General features: G+C 50.6%; 1 protein-coding gene and 1 long non-coding RNA gene across 2 annotated transcripts in view; one reads left to right on the top strand and one right to left on the bottom strand.

Moving 5' to 3' along the window:
* Positions 1–16499, top strand: part of LOC310842222 — a 274827-nt gene that overhangs the window by 248787 nt on the left and 9541 nt on the right. The window lies entirely within an intron of this gene.
* The window catches only part of HADHA (hydroxyacyl-CoA dehydrogenase trifunctional multienzyme complex subunit alpha), a 36400-nt gene continuing 22291 nt past the window's right edge, over positions 2391–16499 (bottom strand). Inside the window, exons 14-20 of the mRNA XM_083733305.1 lie at positions 14080–14166; positions 12630–12770; positions 11122–11190; positions 9281–9476; positions 7515–7629; positions 5045–5190; positions 2391–2891 (exon numbers count right to left, since the gene is read on the bottom strand). Coding sequence (XP_083589431.1) covers positions 2746–2891; positions 5045–5190; positions 7515–7629; positions 9281–9476; positions 11122–11190; positions 12630–12770; positions 14080–14166 — 900 coding nt within the window. The 3' untranslated portion in view covers positions 2391–2745. The remainder of the gene's footprint in view (positions 2892–5044; positions 5191–7514; positions 7630–9280; positions 9477–11121; positions 11191–12629; positions 12771–14079; positions 14167–16499) is intronic.

The following is a 16499-nucleotide window of genomic DNA, read 5'->3' as shown; positions in this document are numbered from 1 at the left end:
TAATTTAGAATTTAAGTGTACTTTCATGTCATGTTTGATACTTCCAGCTGATGAAGGTGAATACATTGAAACAGCACCCTGTCCTGGTTTCTGATCCATAATTAACTTCTGCTCAATGATTGAAACCAAGACCTTCACATCGAATTGGACTATGGGCTAGCATGAACTTATCTCTACTCATAAACTCTTATCTCTAATTCTGTAACGAATTATTGTGTTATACATAGCCTTATGAGTTTGAGTTTGTAATCCTTGTCAGAATACATACATTTGAATTGATTAATTTTTGTTACAATTGACTACTGATTTGCGAGTAGGGACCACTCCCACTACTGAAACTTATCCTGGCCAGAGTTCTTGGTGTGCTTTCTTTCTTGGTAGATTTAATAACAAGAACTCCAGCTTATTTAAAGTTAATTTATTTGCTCCTGGCACGAGGCAGCCAGAGTCCAGCACACTCCTCCCTGGAGGGGGGCAGCTCACTAACGGCACTTTAGCACAACCTGTGGGCAGCTGGGTTGTTTTCAACCCCAGCCCCTCTGTGAGCTGGTATCTTTCACTAATCCGGCCCTGCAGTTCAACTCTGCTGCCTCCCAGCAGACACACTCGTCAGCATTACTCCCCCAAGAGTGCCGCGACTTATTCCCGTAACTTTTTAGCAGAGGACGGCGACTTCAGGATTCCAGCCTGGAGACCTGCAGAACTCTCGTCTTCGTTTCGACTTTAGCCACTGCCGTAGTCAAATAAATCAGTTTATTTAAAAAATGAAGTCGTGCCCAGGATGTGATTGTTTAATCAGATTGCTTTAGAATACCGGGTGCGGCACCAGCAAGGGTTGGGGTGTGTGTGAAGGAGAAATGGGGACTGGCAGTGGGGCAGCCTAGGTACAGTCCCTGCCAGGGGCATAGTGTGGGGGTGTCAGGGGGGCTACACAATTTTTGAGGGGGCGCAAACCAGGTGCCAAGGCAGTATGGCTCCTCTCCATCCACGAAGGGCCATGTCGGGTGGCCAGTCTCCCCCATGAAGGTGGGGAGGCAGCTCAGCACGTCGTCCCCCCCCCCTTGCTCTGGTAGGAATGGCTTCGCCCTGGCACCATTGGCAGTGGGCGCCGGGCTGGAGCCTCCCTGGTACATGTGTGACCCCCCTGCCTGTCCTGGGGTGCTGGCAATCAACGCTACACCACTGGTCCCCACTGACAGGATCTGCATCAGATGTGGGGGACAGAGACCTCCTGGGGAGCTGCTGGAAAGGGGAGACCACAGTGCAAAGCTGAACAGAGCAGGGGGAGAGCGTTGATGGAGGCAGCACCTCAGACACATATCCTGATGGCAAAGGCTTCTGAATTCACCCCTGCCCATTTAAGCCTTGGCAGCTGGAGATCTGCAGGAGTCCAAAGACAGCTGGAGGCTGGCAGAAGTGGATGGGGCCCCATAGAGGTGGGAAAACAGGACGCAGCTGCCTGGCCAGCGTGGTGACCCTAGGTGGTGAGGAGCCCTATGAGCTGGGTAAGGAGCCACAGCAACCATCTTGCCATAGCCCTCCCCCAACTGCCGTTATGATGTGTTGCAGCCAAGCAAGGGGGGGTGGTCAAGGGAGAAAGGGCAGCCATCTGCCCCCTCCCCACGAGAGCACAGCATAATTCGCATTCGGATCAGATTTGTCTACCCCCTGGTTCCCAAGTACTGCAGACCTCCTGTTTTTCAAAAGCCAAGCCCCCGCATTTGAAAATCTCGATATATCTATGGCAGTTTTTGTTATGTGAATGGTGCCATGGACCTCCTGGGAGGGTTAGGCAGACCCCTTGGGGAACCCCTGGTGCTCCCCACTGAAGACAGCGTTCCTGCAGGGCAGGGGGTTGGCCTAGATGACACTCTGGGTCATCCCCCCCCCCCCATTCCAGGGACGCTCACCAAATCAAAGCACTCTGGACTACAGGTGAAACTCAAAAAATTAGAATATCTTGGAAAAGTTCCCTTATTTACATAATCCAACTTGAAAGGTGAAACTACTATATGAGATAGAGTAGTGGCATGCAAAGCGAGATATGTCAAGCCTTGATTTGTTATCATTGTGATGATCATGGCGTACAGCTTATGAAAACCCCAAATTAACAATCTCAGAAAATTAGAATATTCAAGGAAATCAGCAAAACAAGGATTGCAAATCGAGCAAGTTTGAGCCTCTGAGAAGTAGAAGCATATCTCGCTTTGCATGTCATGAGTCGATCTCATATATTAGTTTCACCTTTGAAGCTGAATTACTGAAATAAGTGAACTTTTCCATGATATTCTAATTTTTTGAATTTCACCTGTATGCTGATGGGACTTCTCTGAAGCTCCCGTTTAGAAGTGAAAATTCAGGCACAAATAAATGACCAGAGCTCACCCACAGAACAAGACACTGGGGTTTTATTGTTAGGGGTTCTTTGGGTGTGGGTCATGACCACAGGCCAGTCCTGGGCCCAGAATCAGCTGCCGTTGGCCCGAGACCTGAAGCCGCTGGCAGGCTTGGCGGGGCGCCAGGATGAGGCCGGGCAGAGAAGACCCTGGATTAATCAAAGGCTGACCTTCGGCCTGACGAGGGGGTCAGAGCCGGGGTTGGGGAGACAGTGCCTGTGCGGCTAAGGCACTTGGAGGGTGAAGACCCACAACCCCCTGAGCTACAGGCGGGAGACTCTCCTGCAGGCCTCCTGCCCCCCCCCCGCCTTTCCCGGGGGTCGGACGGACGGTGGCGCCAGAGGCACGTTCACTTGTGGAACTTTTTGCCGGAGTCCTTGGCGTGGTCCAGCAGCAATTGGCAGGGAGTGAACTGGCTCCCGTAGACGTCCTCATACTTCCTCATGCGGTCCACCAGCCGCTGGGCCCCGTAGTAGTCTGCGTACCGGAAGGGACCTGCCGTGAAAGATTGGGGGGGGATTAATAGTCATAGGGGGAGGCGAGCTCTTACTTTGTTATTATATCTGTATTTCAAGTTCGATTTGGCAAACCTCCCCTGGAAAGACTAATGTTTGGTGCAACCTGTCTGAGAAAATTAATGAGCAAACGCCTAGATTCTATTTCATCGGAACTGAGGAAAGATGGCGTCTGCCACCCGAGAAGGACTTTTGGATTGATTCGACATAAACACCAGCAGAGGACATACTGCAAATAAAATACCAGCTGCAAAAAAAAAAAGGGAGAGTCATACAAAGTTCAGAAGCATATTATTGCTCATTTCAACTCACCTGTGGAAACAACTCAGAGGCTATGAAAGAAGAAGACTAACAAGAAGGTTTAAAGAAGGGACTAGTGGACACTCAAAGCAGAAATATGAGATGATTGGACCCCACTGAACTTGAAGCATGGGAACCCCCAACAAAAAATTTATAATTTGGCAAAATATTTGGACTTTATGATATGTATTTGTAGAATTTGGAATATTCAACGTGATTTGATTGGATTGTTAAAATGGAAAACTTAATAAAAAATATTATTAAAGAAAGATTGGGGGGGTTGAGCAAGGTCTCCTGTGCAAGTGGGGACCCCCGCCGCCCGCAGAGTTCCGCAGTTCTCCCCGGAACTGCAAACGTCCTCGCAGAGCCAACGGCTGCAAGGTGCAAGACCTCCTCTCCCATAGGGGAACAGGGGAAGGGGGGCAGGAGAGACTCCCCATCTTGGTCACTGGAACCACGGGGCAACTAGACTGCTGGCCTGCCCCCCCCCCGGTATCTCCCCAGGGATCAAGGCATTTCCATATGGCTGCTTTAAAAATCCTTCACGCCAGCAAAAAGGACTTATCAGGCAGCTGCCCTTCTTGGGAGACCCGTTTAGCGGAGCTTTGATCTTTTATCGCCTTTTTAATATTCTGTTGGGAGCTGCGCCAAGAGTGGCTGGGACCAAGAGGACCAGAGACACAAGAACAATTGGAGTAAATTCATTGAATGCTTAAAGGAGAACGGTAAAAACTTAAAGACACTAGCAGGACTGGAATATTCCCTTCAATGTAAAATAGTAGAGATATAAGTATAATATAAGCTGTAAGAATGTGATAAATATACCAACTGGAGGGAGGGAGGGAAGTCAAGACTTGGCAGAGTCAAAGGGAATATGTTGTGATGGTAGGGATTGTTGGAAAAAGAATACTTAAAGAAAATAATAAAAATTTATATGAGAAAAAAAAGAGAGAGTGGCTGGGGAAACCCAGCCAGATGGGCAGGTATAAATAAATAAATAATAATAATAATAATAATTACTACAGTGGTACCTCTGGATGCGAACAGGATCCATTCTGGAGTCCCGTTCGCATCCTGAAGCGAACGCAAGCCACATCCGTGGGTCCTAATTCGCTCCTTCCGCGCATGCGCGCGATGTCATTTTGAGCGTCTGTGCATGTGCGAGTGGCGAAACCTGGAAGTAACACACTCCGTTACTTCCGAGTCGCCACGGAGTGCAACCTGAAAACGCTTAACCTGAAGCTACTTCAACCCGAGGTATGACTGTATTATTATTATTATTATTATTATTATTATTATTATTATTATTATTATTGGGAGCAGGCAGAAGGCAACCTCTGCAGCCGACCCCAAGCTAGCAGCTGAGATAAGGCAAGCCTGTTAGCGCCAAAGCTGCTGCTCTCAGGCCCAGGTCAAAAATATGACTCATTTTCACAGCGCAGAGTTAACCTATGGAACTCCTTTCCACAGGAGGCAGTGGTGACCCCCAACCTGGATGGCTTTAAAAGAGGATTGGATAAGTTCAGGGAGGAAGAAAGGGCTATCAATGGCCACTAGCCAGGAAGGGCGTTTTGCCTCCATGGTCAAAATCAGCAATGCTTCTTAATCCCAGCTGCACTCAAATCCTCCTTCCTGGCTTCCCAGAATGGGCACCTGGTCAGCCACTGTGAGAACAGGATGAGGGAGCAAATGGGCTGTTCTCCTGACCCAGCAGGCTCTTCTTAAGCTGGCCAGTTTTCCTCTGAATGGCAGGCAGCCTAGCTGAGGACGAGGGAGCTGTGACTGAAGATATACATTTAGCAGAAGCACGAATGCGTGCCGGGGCCTTCTTACCTCCCAGGCAGGGGGGGAAGCCCAGCCCAAACACAGCCCCGATGTCCCCCTCCACGGGGTTGCTGAGGATGCCCTCTTGCAGGGTCAGGACCGCCTCGTTCACAAACCTGGACACCAGGCGCATCTGAATGTCTTCCTCCGAGGAGCTGGAGAAAGAGAGGGAGAGTAGAGATGGCCGTCAGCCGGGGTGGGAAGCCAATCAGAAGGTCCCCCGGAGGCAGATGTCAGGGTTTGAAAAAGAAAAGGTTCTGACCTCCTTTTTACTCCTCTGCCTAGTCCTCAGACCTTAGCTGGCACAAAAGAGTCCTTGAGAAAGAGTATTCTTGCAAAGTATTGCTGCTTTTATTCTTGCATCTTCACCTCCATCATTCTGCCTGGACACTGAGGTCCAGCTCCGAGGGCCTTCTGGCGTTTTCCCTCCCTGCGAGAAGCCAAGTTGCAGGGAACCAGGCAGAGGGCCTTCTTGGTAGTGGCACCCACCCTGTGGAACGCCCTCCCACCAAATGTCAAAGAGAACAACTACCAGACTTTTAGAAGACATCAGAAGGCAGCCATGTTTAGGGAAGCTTTTAATATTTAATGCTGTATTGTTTTTAACACTCGATTGGGAGCCGCCCAGAGTGGCTGGGGAAACTCAGCCAGATGGGCGGGGTATAAATAATAAATTATTATTATTAAAAAGTCTTCTTCTCCAACCATGACCAACATCATTTACACACACCAAATGCAACCAACCCAATGAGGATATTTCACCCCTCCCATTGCAAGAATCTGCTGATGTTTCAGAAAGGAGGGGGCGGATTTTGCTCATTACTTATTCCGCTCCAGCCTGACTTCAAAGCCTGAGTGTTATCTGTGTGTAGATAAGCTCGCTGCTCATGCAGCTGTAACACTCAGTGCAATCCAGCATCTCCATTTAGTCTGTAGTTAGTTTGTATAGTAGCTGTAGAGAATAAAAGAAGTTCTTCTACAGAAGCTGTTGTTTGGGTGGTTCATGCTCTGCTGTGCTCCCCTGACTACTGGAAGTGAGTTTGGTGCTCACAGCTCAGAGTTGTGAGTCCACAGCACTTAGACCTGCTTCCTGCGTGGAAGGTCTCTGGAAGCGCTTTCGCAGCTCGCCTGGCCCAGTCGGGGCTGAAGAGGTTGAGCCCAGTCAGTGGCACTGGCTCAAAGGCGAAGCTGACACCCAACCCAACACTAACACTGACCACTCTATATATACAGCATCTCCAGCTCAGGGAGCAGCGGAGGGGAAAGGCCACTAGGGAAATCATGGAGCAGAGTGTGGCTGGGTCAGGCAGGATTTCGAAGAGGGATGCTGAGGGTCATCTAGTCCAACCCCTGGCAGTGCAGGAGCAGTGCCACTCTAGACCTGAACCCCCATACTGAATGCTACCCACATTTGCTCTTGGGTCCAGTTACCAAACTCTGGGGAGGTATAATCATTTTAGTAGGCTGAGGCTTTAGGTGACATCCATGTGCAGTGCAATCGCATCTCAGGCAGCGGTTCGGTCGCAAGGGTTTCACACAGAAAAAGCGCTTAACTGGATGCTCAGAACTGCCCCGTGGCTCGTGGGTGAGATGGAGAGCACTCCCGAATCTCAAGCCTTGAGCAAGCCTTGCCCATTAAGTAATACAGGCAGCTTAAAAGCTCTTTTTTGCACCAGGTAACCCCGAGGGGACCTGGTGCGAAGAAAGCTCCCAAGCTCTCAACCTTGCCTGGATTTAACTTGTGCAGTCCCAACCAGTCTACCTTCAGCTGAAATTGTGCATGTCAAACAGACATTAAGATACGATTGCACTGTCTTGCTTTCTTCTAAGAAAGAAGTCTCCAAGTGATTTAGCACCAAGTAAATATATATGCGCGGGTGGTGCTGTGTGTTAAACCACAGAGCCTAGGACTTGCCGATCAGAAGGCTGGTGGTTCGAATCTCCGCGACAGGGTGAGCTCCCGTTGCTCAGTCCCTGCTCCTGCCAACCTAGTAGTTCGAAAGCACGTCAAAGTGCAAGTAGATAAATAGTGCTTTATTGGCCGAGGCAGCTGGCATACAGCTTCCGGGTCTTGTGGCCAGCATGACTAAGCTGCTTCTGGTGAACCAGAGCAGTGCACGGAAATGCCATTTACATTCCCTCGGCCAGTAAAGCGAGATGAGTGCAGCAACCCCAGAGTCGGCCACGACTGGACCTAATGGTCAGGGGTCCCTTTACCTTTAAATATATATGTCTGGAAGACCTCTGATAGGACAGGGCGGGACTGGGAGAGGTCCCTTCTTGACCTGACAGTTTGGAGAGCTGCTGCCAGCCAGAGTGGACAGAATTAGCCAAGACAGACTGCTGCCCCAACTCAGAATTAAGCCAGCTGCACCTGTTGGTTTGCAGTTGGGGAATGAGGGCAGACCAGCATCCTGGGCCTTCATTCCGGAGCTCTGGTCTCTGCCTCACTCAGGAAGGCCTTCCTTTTCGAACTTACACTTCCGGCTTGGCGGCCACTTTGAACCTCTCCAAGATTTCGTCCATGCCGGTGTTGACGTTCCGGTTCTTTACGCCTTCCTGGTAAAGGTAGAAGCCCTTCCCGGCTTTGCGCCCTGCGAAAGAAGTTGCACAGAGGTGTAAAGGGGTGGGGAGAGGTGGGGGGTCCCCTCTGCTCCGGAAGGGACAGAAGTGAAACAGCTCAGGACGGCAAGACCTCAAGGGCTTCCTCTCTCCATATGAACCGACCCAGACCCTGAGATCATCTTCTGAGGCCCTCCTTCATGTGCCTCTTCCCCGAGGGGTTCGGAGGGTGGCAACACGAGAGCAGAGCCTTCTCTGCAGTGGCTCCGTCTATGGAATCCTCTCCCCAGGGAAGTTCACTTGGTGCCTTCATTATACACCTTTGGGTGCCAGGCAAAAATGTTAACCTACATCCTATACCCTTTAAAAGGCGACTTTTGGGGGTATATTGGATTATTTTTATTTTTGATGTTATAGATTGTGGTTTTTATTGTGAACTGCCCCGAGACCTCTGGGTATAGGGTGGTATACCAATTCAATGAATGAATGAATGAATGAATGAATGAAGAAGTGTGTGGCAGACGAAGGAGGAGGCGAGAGCCTTGGGACCTCTTCCCACAGCCATTGATTCCAGGCTTGTTTGCAGAATTAAAGACTGAACCCAGAGACTGGGAGCCAGCTCAGAAGCTTTCGTATTGTGTGTTCGAAATGCATCCCTGTTTCTTTGCTGTAAGTCACTTTGAGCATGATTTTTTTGGGGGGGGGGAAGCGGCATACAACCAGAACAAATGAGAGAGGCAGTGACTAGCTCCCAAACTCACCCACTGAGGTGAGATTTGAACCCGGGTCTCTCCCAGGTCCCAGTTCAAGACCCTAATGTCCCTTTGCCACTCAATGGTTGCCCAGCGTGGCGACTGGGTGAGACCAATGTGGTTACGGCACCCAGGCGCCGAGGATTTGCTCTGCCCCGTTTGCCCAGAAGAGGTTTGTTCCCCAAATGGAAGCAAGGCGGGTGTGGGGGTTCCTCGCATGCTGTCGATATGGAGGTTTCCCCTGCGAGGATGTGATGGGTTTGGTGAGCCCTTTGCAATAAATCCCTCAGCTTGCCTGGAGTTGTATTTACAGTGGTACCTCAGGTTACATACGCTTCAGGTTACAGACTCCGCTAACCCAGAAACCGTGCTTCAGGTTAAGAACTTTGCTTCAGGATGAGAACAGAAATCGTGCTCCGGCGGCGCGGCAGCAGCAGGAGGCCCCGTTAGCTAAAGTGGTGCTTCAGGTTAAGAACAGTTTCAGGTTAAGAACGGACCTCCGGAATGAATTAAGTACTTAACCCGAGGTACCACTGTATAGTCTTTATTTGTACAATATTTAAAGTACAGAGCATCTCTTCAAGCATCCAAATTGTCCATAATAGATCCCGGGAGTGGGAACTTCCTGCTCCTCCTCCAGCAAAGCAGCCTGGGCAATCCGAAATGCCTACGTTGCTCTCTGCGTTTTGACCCCCTCCTGTCCTGGGCTGATGGAACTGGTGTTCCCTCTCCCTCCGTGCCTGAGCTGGTAGAGGGGTGCTGCTGCCCTTTGACCTCAGGGAGCCTTGCCTCCACCTGAGAGACTTCCCCTTTCGCTCCACCCTCTCTCTGCTACTGGCTCTCCGCTCTCCCCCTCCTCCAACTCCGGAGCCTTCCCGGCTGGCTCCTTGACAGAGGAGTTCCAGGAAGAGGCCGTCGCTCAGACACTCACCCAGAAAGCCCTTGTCCACCATGGCCTTCATCAGCTCCACGTTGCCCCCTTTGAAGCGCTCGCCAAAGGCCTTGCCCAGGTCCTCTGCCACGTGCGTGGCCACGTCAACGCCCACCTCGTCAATCAGCGTGGCAGCTCCCACGGGGAAGCCAAAGGCAGTGGACATGGCGTCCACCTTCTTGGCGTCGTTGCCTTCCTGCGAGGGAGAGAGGTGGGTCAGCGGCGGGTGGAAAGCAGGGAGCACTTGGGGAGGCACTGCTGCCAGTCATGGGGTGGAGGGGTGGGGGAACGACCGGGGAAGGGAGAGAGGAGGGCCAGGAAGGGCCCACCCCGTAAGGACAAAAGAGGAGTTTGCAGCTGGATCAGGCCAGGGGCCCATCTAGTCCGGGAGCCTATTCCCACAGTCGCCAACCAGACGCCCCAGAGGGAAACCTGTCCTTAACCTTCAACTTCATTGGATGTCTGTGATGTCTTATGAGAGAGGAAGATATAATAATACAGTGGTGCCTCGCAAGACGAAATTAATTCGTTCCGCAAGTCTTTTCGTCTTGCGAGTTTTTCATCTTGCGAAGCACGGTTTCAAATAGGAATGCATTAAAAATCAATCAATGCGTTCCTATGGAAACCGCCTTCAGACCAGGTCCGGGGACAGTCTGTCCCCCGACCTCTTCTGAAGGCGGGCGGGGGGCAAAAGTCTTTTCTCCCCCCCCCGCCTGCCTTCAAAAGCCATCCGGGATAGCGGGAAGCGCTTCCCTGCTATCCCGGACTGCTTTTAAAATGCTGGCGGTGGGGAGCAAAGCCTTTCGGCCCCCGCCGGCCTTCCTGGACCTCTTCTGAAGGCCGGAGGGGGGGGAAAGGCTTTGCTCCCCACCGCTAGCATTTAAAAGAGGTCCCCGGAGATTTCCCTATGGGCTTTCTTCTTGCGAAGCAAGCCTATAGGGAAATTCGTTTTGCGAAGCGCCTCCAAAACGGAAAACCCTTTCGTCTAGCGGGTTTTTTGTCTTGCGAGGCGTTCGTCTTGCGGGGCACCACTGTAATAAAATAATAATTTATTATTTATACCCCGCCCATCTGGCTGGGTTTCCCCAGCCACTCTGGGCAGCTTCCAACATAATATTAAAATACAATAACCTATTAAACATTAAAAGCCTCCGTAAACAGGGCTGCCTTCAGATGTCTTCTAAAAGTCTGGTAGTTGTTGTTCTCTTTGACATCTGGTGGGAGGGCGTTCCACAGGGCGGGTGCCGCTACCAAGAAGGCCCTCTGCCTGGTTCCCTGAAACTTGTCTTCTTGCAGGCAGAGAACTGCCAGAAGGCCCTCGGAACTGGACCTTAGTGTCCGGGCCGAACGAAAGATAATCCTTTCTGCATCCACTTTCTCCATGTCAGGCATAATTTTGTCCCGTGAACCGCCCTGAGATCTTGTGATAAGGGTGGCATGTAAATCTAATATATAATAAAAAACCTCCTATTGTTTCGTCTCTCATTTGCCTTTCCTCTCAACGACAAAGTTGGTGGCTGTCCCTGCCTCCTGTGGAAGTGAGTTCCACAGGTTAACTAGCATCGTTTAACTGCTTCATCCAGCAAAGACACCTTGCAGAACCACAGGGCCAAGTAGGGGCTCTCCAGGAGGGTCCTCCTCCTCTGCCTGGATTCAGAGCTTCTCAGGGCAGAGGAAACCAAACACAACAGCCCCAGCCCCAGCCCCAGCGGCCGTGCTAATTCCACCTGCTTGCAAGTCTCGAAGTGCAGAGGCTCCCCCCCCCCCCATCCACCACATCTCCCCAAGAGCACCATTAGGAAGATGCTCCAGAAACCCCACCCTTCGCAACCGACACCCACCTGGAGGACTCGGACGATTTCGGCCAACATGGGCGCGAGGCACCTGGTTGTGTAGAAGCCCGGGCCGTCCTGTAGGGGGGAAGCAGGAAGATGAGGCCAGGAAGGGTTGTAGCTCAGGGGTGGGGTCTGCCTTGCAAGAAGAAAGCGCCAGACCCAATCCCCAGGTGCCCTGCCTGAAATCAGGGATAGCTGCTGCCAGTCAGTGTAGATGGATGGAGCTAGATGGAGCAATGCTGATGGCCGAGTCTGCCAAGGAGGGCAGGGCAGCAGAGACTCTGCCCACCCGCAGGACACTATTCTTGCTAGATGCAGAACCATCTGCTCCCGACACATGGGTGGGAACGGTCAGCTATTGACAGTGGCAATCAATATTAACAATAAAAGAATTATCTTAAACACATTTGTTATTCAGCTTTGTTGCAGGAATTTATGTATAGGTTTTTTTTGGGGGGGGTTGCCCCTCCAGCAGATATCCTGCACATGCAGCCCACTACCAAAATCAGCACAATCACTTTTGTGACTTTTGTGATTTGTCCCCACAAAACACTTCATCACAGTTTCTTCCTAGCTATTCAAAGGGCCTTTGCTGCACAATACCAAATGTAAGAATTCTCCGATAAATGTACCTATGTACTGGCTCACTGATAAAAATTCAGAAATTCATATAGAGAGGTGAGCTCAGCTACTCAGCAGCCCCTCTGCCTGGGTGATAATTCCTGGCATCCTGATACCTGAGTACCAGACAGGTAGCCGTTCCAGAAATAAGGGTGTGATGAACTTGGCTGGGAAACAGGGAAATGTAAATCTCTCTTTTGTTCCACTTATGGGTGTTTGGTGGAGGGCAAGGAGAACCGTGGGGCAGGATCCAGGATGCTCAGATTCCTGCCACCAGACCTCCCCTTTCATGATGTAACTGTGATGTACGAGTGGTGTAGTTTGGGGGGGGTGTAACATGGGGATTTGAGGGACGCGGGTGGCGCTGTGGGTTAAACCACAGAGCCTAGGACTTGCTGGTCAGAAGGTTGATGTACAATATATTCTTCAACACATTTCCATTCCTTTCTTAATTCTTGTTTTGATTGCAATCTGACTGATGCTGTCATCTTGGCTAGTTCAATATCTTCGCAAAATCTGATTTGCCACTCTGAGATTGAAGGAGTCTCCTGACTCTTCCCATTTTTGGCCACCAGTATTCTAGCGGTCTTTTCTTCTTGCAAAGATGTCCCGCAAGGCAGCGGAGGTTTAGGGTCAGAGTCTTCCTTCTCCTAAATGGGCTGCCTTCCCAGGAAATTCCACAAAATGGACAAACTAGATCTGGCAATACCAGCTTTTCAAAATCTGGTGGTCCTTTACACCTCAAGTGCCCCCCCCTGCCAACCCCCTGCCTCTTAGCAAGCCCCTGGGAATTTCCAGGAGCCACTACCACCCACTTTTGGAATCGCTGGTCTAGCCTCTGCCCTTCCTGACCCACCTGGAAACTGTTCCCTGAAAACCAAAACAGAACTCACCTTCACGACAATGATGACCTTCCCTTGCTTGAGGCCCACGGCGACTGCAGCGGCTGCCGTGTCCGGGGACGTTTTGTCTGTGGTGATGATCTCAAGGAGCTGCATCTTGTCGACGGGGGAAAAGTAGTGCATCCCGATCACCTGGAAGACCAGGACAGGTAAGGTCAGGGCGGGATGCAAGGCAGTGTGGTGTAATAATAATAATAATAATAATAATTTTATTTATACCCCGCCCTCCCCAGCCAAGACCGGGCTCAGGGCGGCTAACACCAGGTATAAAAACAAATGATTAAAATACAACTTAAAAACAAGATTAAAGTACAACATTAAAATGCAGCCTCATTTCAGTAGGAACTCAAATCAAACTTTTTTGGGGATGAAAACATCAAATCTTCACCAATTCCAACTATCCAGACTGGTCCTACATGGGCCAGAGAAAAGTCAGGGAAGTCCCCAAATAGGAGTTCCATCACAGAAGGAGAAAGGAAAAAGGAAAGAGGGGGGAGGGGATCAAGTTGATTCCTGGCGCAACAGCTCTGTCTTACAGGCCCTGCGGAAAGAAATCAGATGCCGCAGGGCCCTGGTCTCATGAGACAGAGCGTTCCACCAGGCCGGGGCCAGTGTTGAGAAGGCCCTGGCTCTGGTTGAGGTTAATCTGACTTCCTTAGGGCCCGGGACCTCTAGGGTGTTGCTATTTATGGACCTTAAGGTCCTCCGCAGGGCATACCAGGAGAGGCAGTCCTGTAGGTAAGAGGGTCCTAGGCCATGTAATGGTTGGAGTGCTGGGCTAGGAGATGGGAGTGACCAGGGTTCAGCCATGAAGCTCAGTGGGCGTGACCTTGGGACGATCACTCTCTCTCTCTCTCAGCCTAGCCTACCTCACAGGGTTGTGGTGAGAATAAAATGGGGAGGAGACGAACGTACACTACTTGTAGCTCCTTGGACGAAAGGTGGGATAGAAATGCAATGGATGATGTATGGCATGGCCCGCAGGCCGGATCAGGCCCAATTGCCTTCTTAATCCGGCCCGCGGACGGTCCAGGAATCACCGCGTGGATCGCCAGTGCGTGGGTTTTTTCTCTCTCCCTCCCTCTCCCAGCGGCGGTGGCGTCTCCTCCCTCCCTCCTCCAGGCTTCCCGCCCTGCCTAGAGAAGGAAGGGGGCTGGGCTTTGTTGGTGCTGCTCATTTTCCCACCGCCGCCACTCGCAAGACACAGGAGCCGCGGTTGGCTAAGCGCCCTTCTCAAGCGGCCGCCATTTAAAGCAGCCCCTCTCTGGAGCCCTTTCGCACGCTGCTCATCGTCCCGTGTTCTTTTTTTGCAAAATATAGTCCGCCCCCCCAAGGTCTGGGGGACAGTGGACCGGCCCCATGCTGAAAAAGTTTGAGGACTCCTGATGTATGATGAAGAGATGGATGAAGACAGAAGATGGCAGCCAGATCCAGGACTCACCTTTTCTGGCCTTTTGCTGGCGGAGGCGATCTGATTGATGGGGAGAGCCGATGTGTTGCTGGCGAAGATGCAGTGAGGGGGGACCACCTGGGGGAGATAACGTACAGGTTAGGTTACGATACGATATGATAATCTTTATTGTCATTGTCCCATGCAGAACAACAAAATTGAAAAAATCTACATAAGACATTCAGAAACCAACATGCCTGCTATCCTAACCCTTTTAGCCCCCTAAAAACTCTGATACCCCATAATTGAATACAATATACTCCTATAGAGACTCCTTACACTGCGTTTAAAACCAAAATCGCATTTGGGTAGAAACTGTTTCTCAGGCAGGCGGCTAGTCCTAGTCTTTATAACCCTGTGCCTTCTTCCAGAAGGCAGAAGCTGAAAGAGATAATTTCCTATCCTGCGCTATCTCTGCAGCTTTCTTATGGCACCTGGAAGCGTAGATTTGATCCAAGGTGGGAAGAGTGCACCCAATTATTCTCTCCACAGTCTTTACAACCCTGGACAGCATTGTTTTTTCCCTGACCGTGCAGCTCCCAAACCACACACACAGACCATAAGTTAATACACTCTCAACAGTACAATGGTAAGATGCCATCAGCAGGTCCTTTGAGAGATTGTTTTTCAATCCTCTGTGAGGACGCATCTCTGCTGCGTAGGGGAAGCACAGCAGATACCTGCAGTCCCTTGTTGGTGTCAGCAGTGGGTTTTTGGTGGCCACTGAATCCACAGGTCCCCATGAAGGCTGCAGCTGGGGGCATGGAGGATGTTGCCATGGGGCAGGACAGGGATCCAAGAGGTCTGGCGCTCTCTGCCTAACTGCAATCTTTATGCGGCATTAATGGCTACATCACCCAGCTGTTTGTGGAAAACCCCAGCCCTCAGCTCCGCTCCTCTTTCACACCCATTAGCAACGTTTTGACAATAACTGCTCTTCTTCAGAGAGGAACATGCCACTCTGGGATAATTCCACAGATCATCTTGCCCCACATGCGTCCACCTGGCGGCTTCAATTGGCAGAACTGGTACTGCTGTGATTGTCACATAACAACCTGTTCTGCATCTGTAATAACACAATTATTTAGTGTGGCACCACCTACACTTTGGAACTCCCTGCCTGTTGATACCAAGCAGGGCACCTTCACTGTGCAGTTTTCGGCGCCTGCTAAAGATCACCCAGATGTTTAGAAAGCTGATGCGAGTTCTAATCTCTTTTTGGCCTGCTGCTATTTTAGCTTTTTGAAAGTCTTAAATCTTTCTTAATCGTTCATGTAAATTGCTTTGAGCGTCTTTTTTGCAATCAAGCAGTGCAGGAATTTTATGAAATAATAATAATAATAATAAAAACAAAAAAAAATCCTTCCAGTAGCACCTTAAAGACCAACTAAGTCAGTTCTTGGTATGAGCTTTCGTGTGCATGCACACTTCTTCAGATACACATGCACATGAAAGCTCATACCAAGAACTGACTTAGTTGGTCTTTAAGGTGCTACTGGAAGGAATTTTTTTTGTTTTGACTATGGCAGACCAACACGGCTACCTATCTGTAATAATAATAATAATAATAATAATAATAATAATAATAATAATTTATTATTTATACCCCGCCCATCTGGCTGGGTTTCCCCAGCCACTCTGGGCAGCTTCCAACAAAACACTAAAATACAATAACTTATTAAACATTAAAAGCTTCCGTAAACAGGGCTGCCTTCAGATGTCTTCTAAACGTTTGGTAGTTATTTTTCTCTTTGACATCTGGTGGGAGGGTGTTCCACAGGGCGGGCGCCACCACCGAGAAGGCCCTCTGCCTGGTTCCCTGTAACTTGGCTTCTCGCAGTGAGGGAACCGCCAGAAGGCCCTCGGCGCTGGACCTCAGTGTCTGGGCTGAACGATGGGGGTGGAGACGCTCCTTCAGGTATACAGGACCAAGGCGATTTAGGGCTTTCAAGGTCAGCACCAACACTTCGAATTGTGCTCAGAAACATACTGGGAGCCAGTGTAGGTCTTTCAAGACCGGAAATAAATAACACATACACCCCCTGAGAACCTTCACACAGCCATGGGCTCTACTGCAAAATGCTGGGAGACCAGCACGACTGAAACACCCCAAAGCTGGCAACTGCTGTCCCTGACTTTGGTGGCCCATGAGCAGAGGTCTACAGGGGAGGAGGTGCAAGGAGTCATATGCTCACCTCTCCCCCCCCCCCGCCACCGGTCTACCTGCCCAGCCTTCGGGGCAGCCCATAATTCCCAGCACCCACCATGTTGACTGCACAGGGATCAGGTGAAACAGAGGAGGACCCTGAGAGCACCTCCAGCCCCTGCAAAGGAATGAGGCCGCCCCCTGCGGGTGGGGAGGCAGTGGGGCACAGGAGCACTTAAGGGCAGCCTCTGGAAGATGCCCCTGG

The sequence above is a fragment of the Podarcis gaigeae genome (assembly GCF_964106915.1).
Source record: "Podarcis gaigeae genome assembly, chromosome: 3".
Classification (NCBI taxonomy): Eukaryota; Metazoa; Chordata; class Lepidosauria; order Squamata; family Lacertidae; genus Podarcis; species Podarcis gaigeae.
The sequence above is the reverse complement of the archived record's forward strand: the minus strand, read 5'-3'. Positions and strand labels throughout refer to the sequence as shown.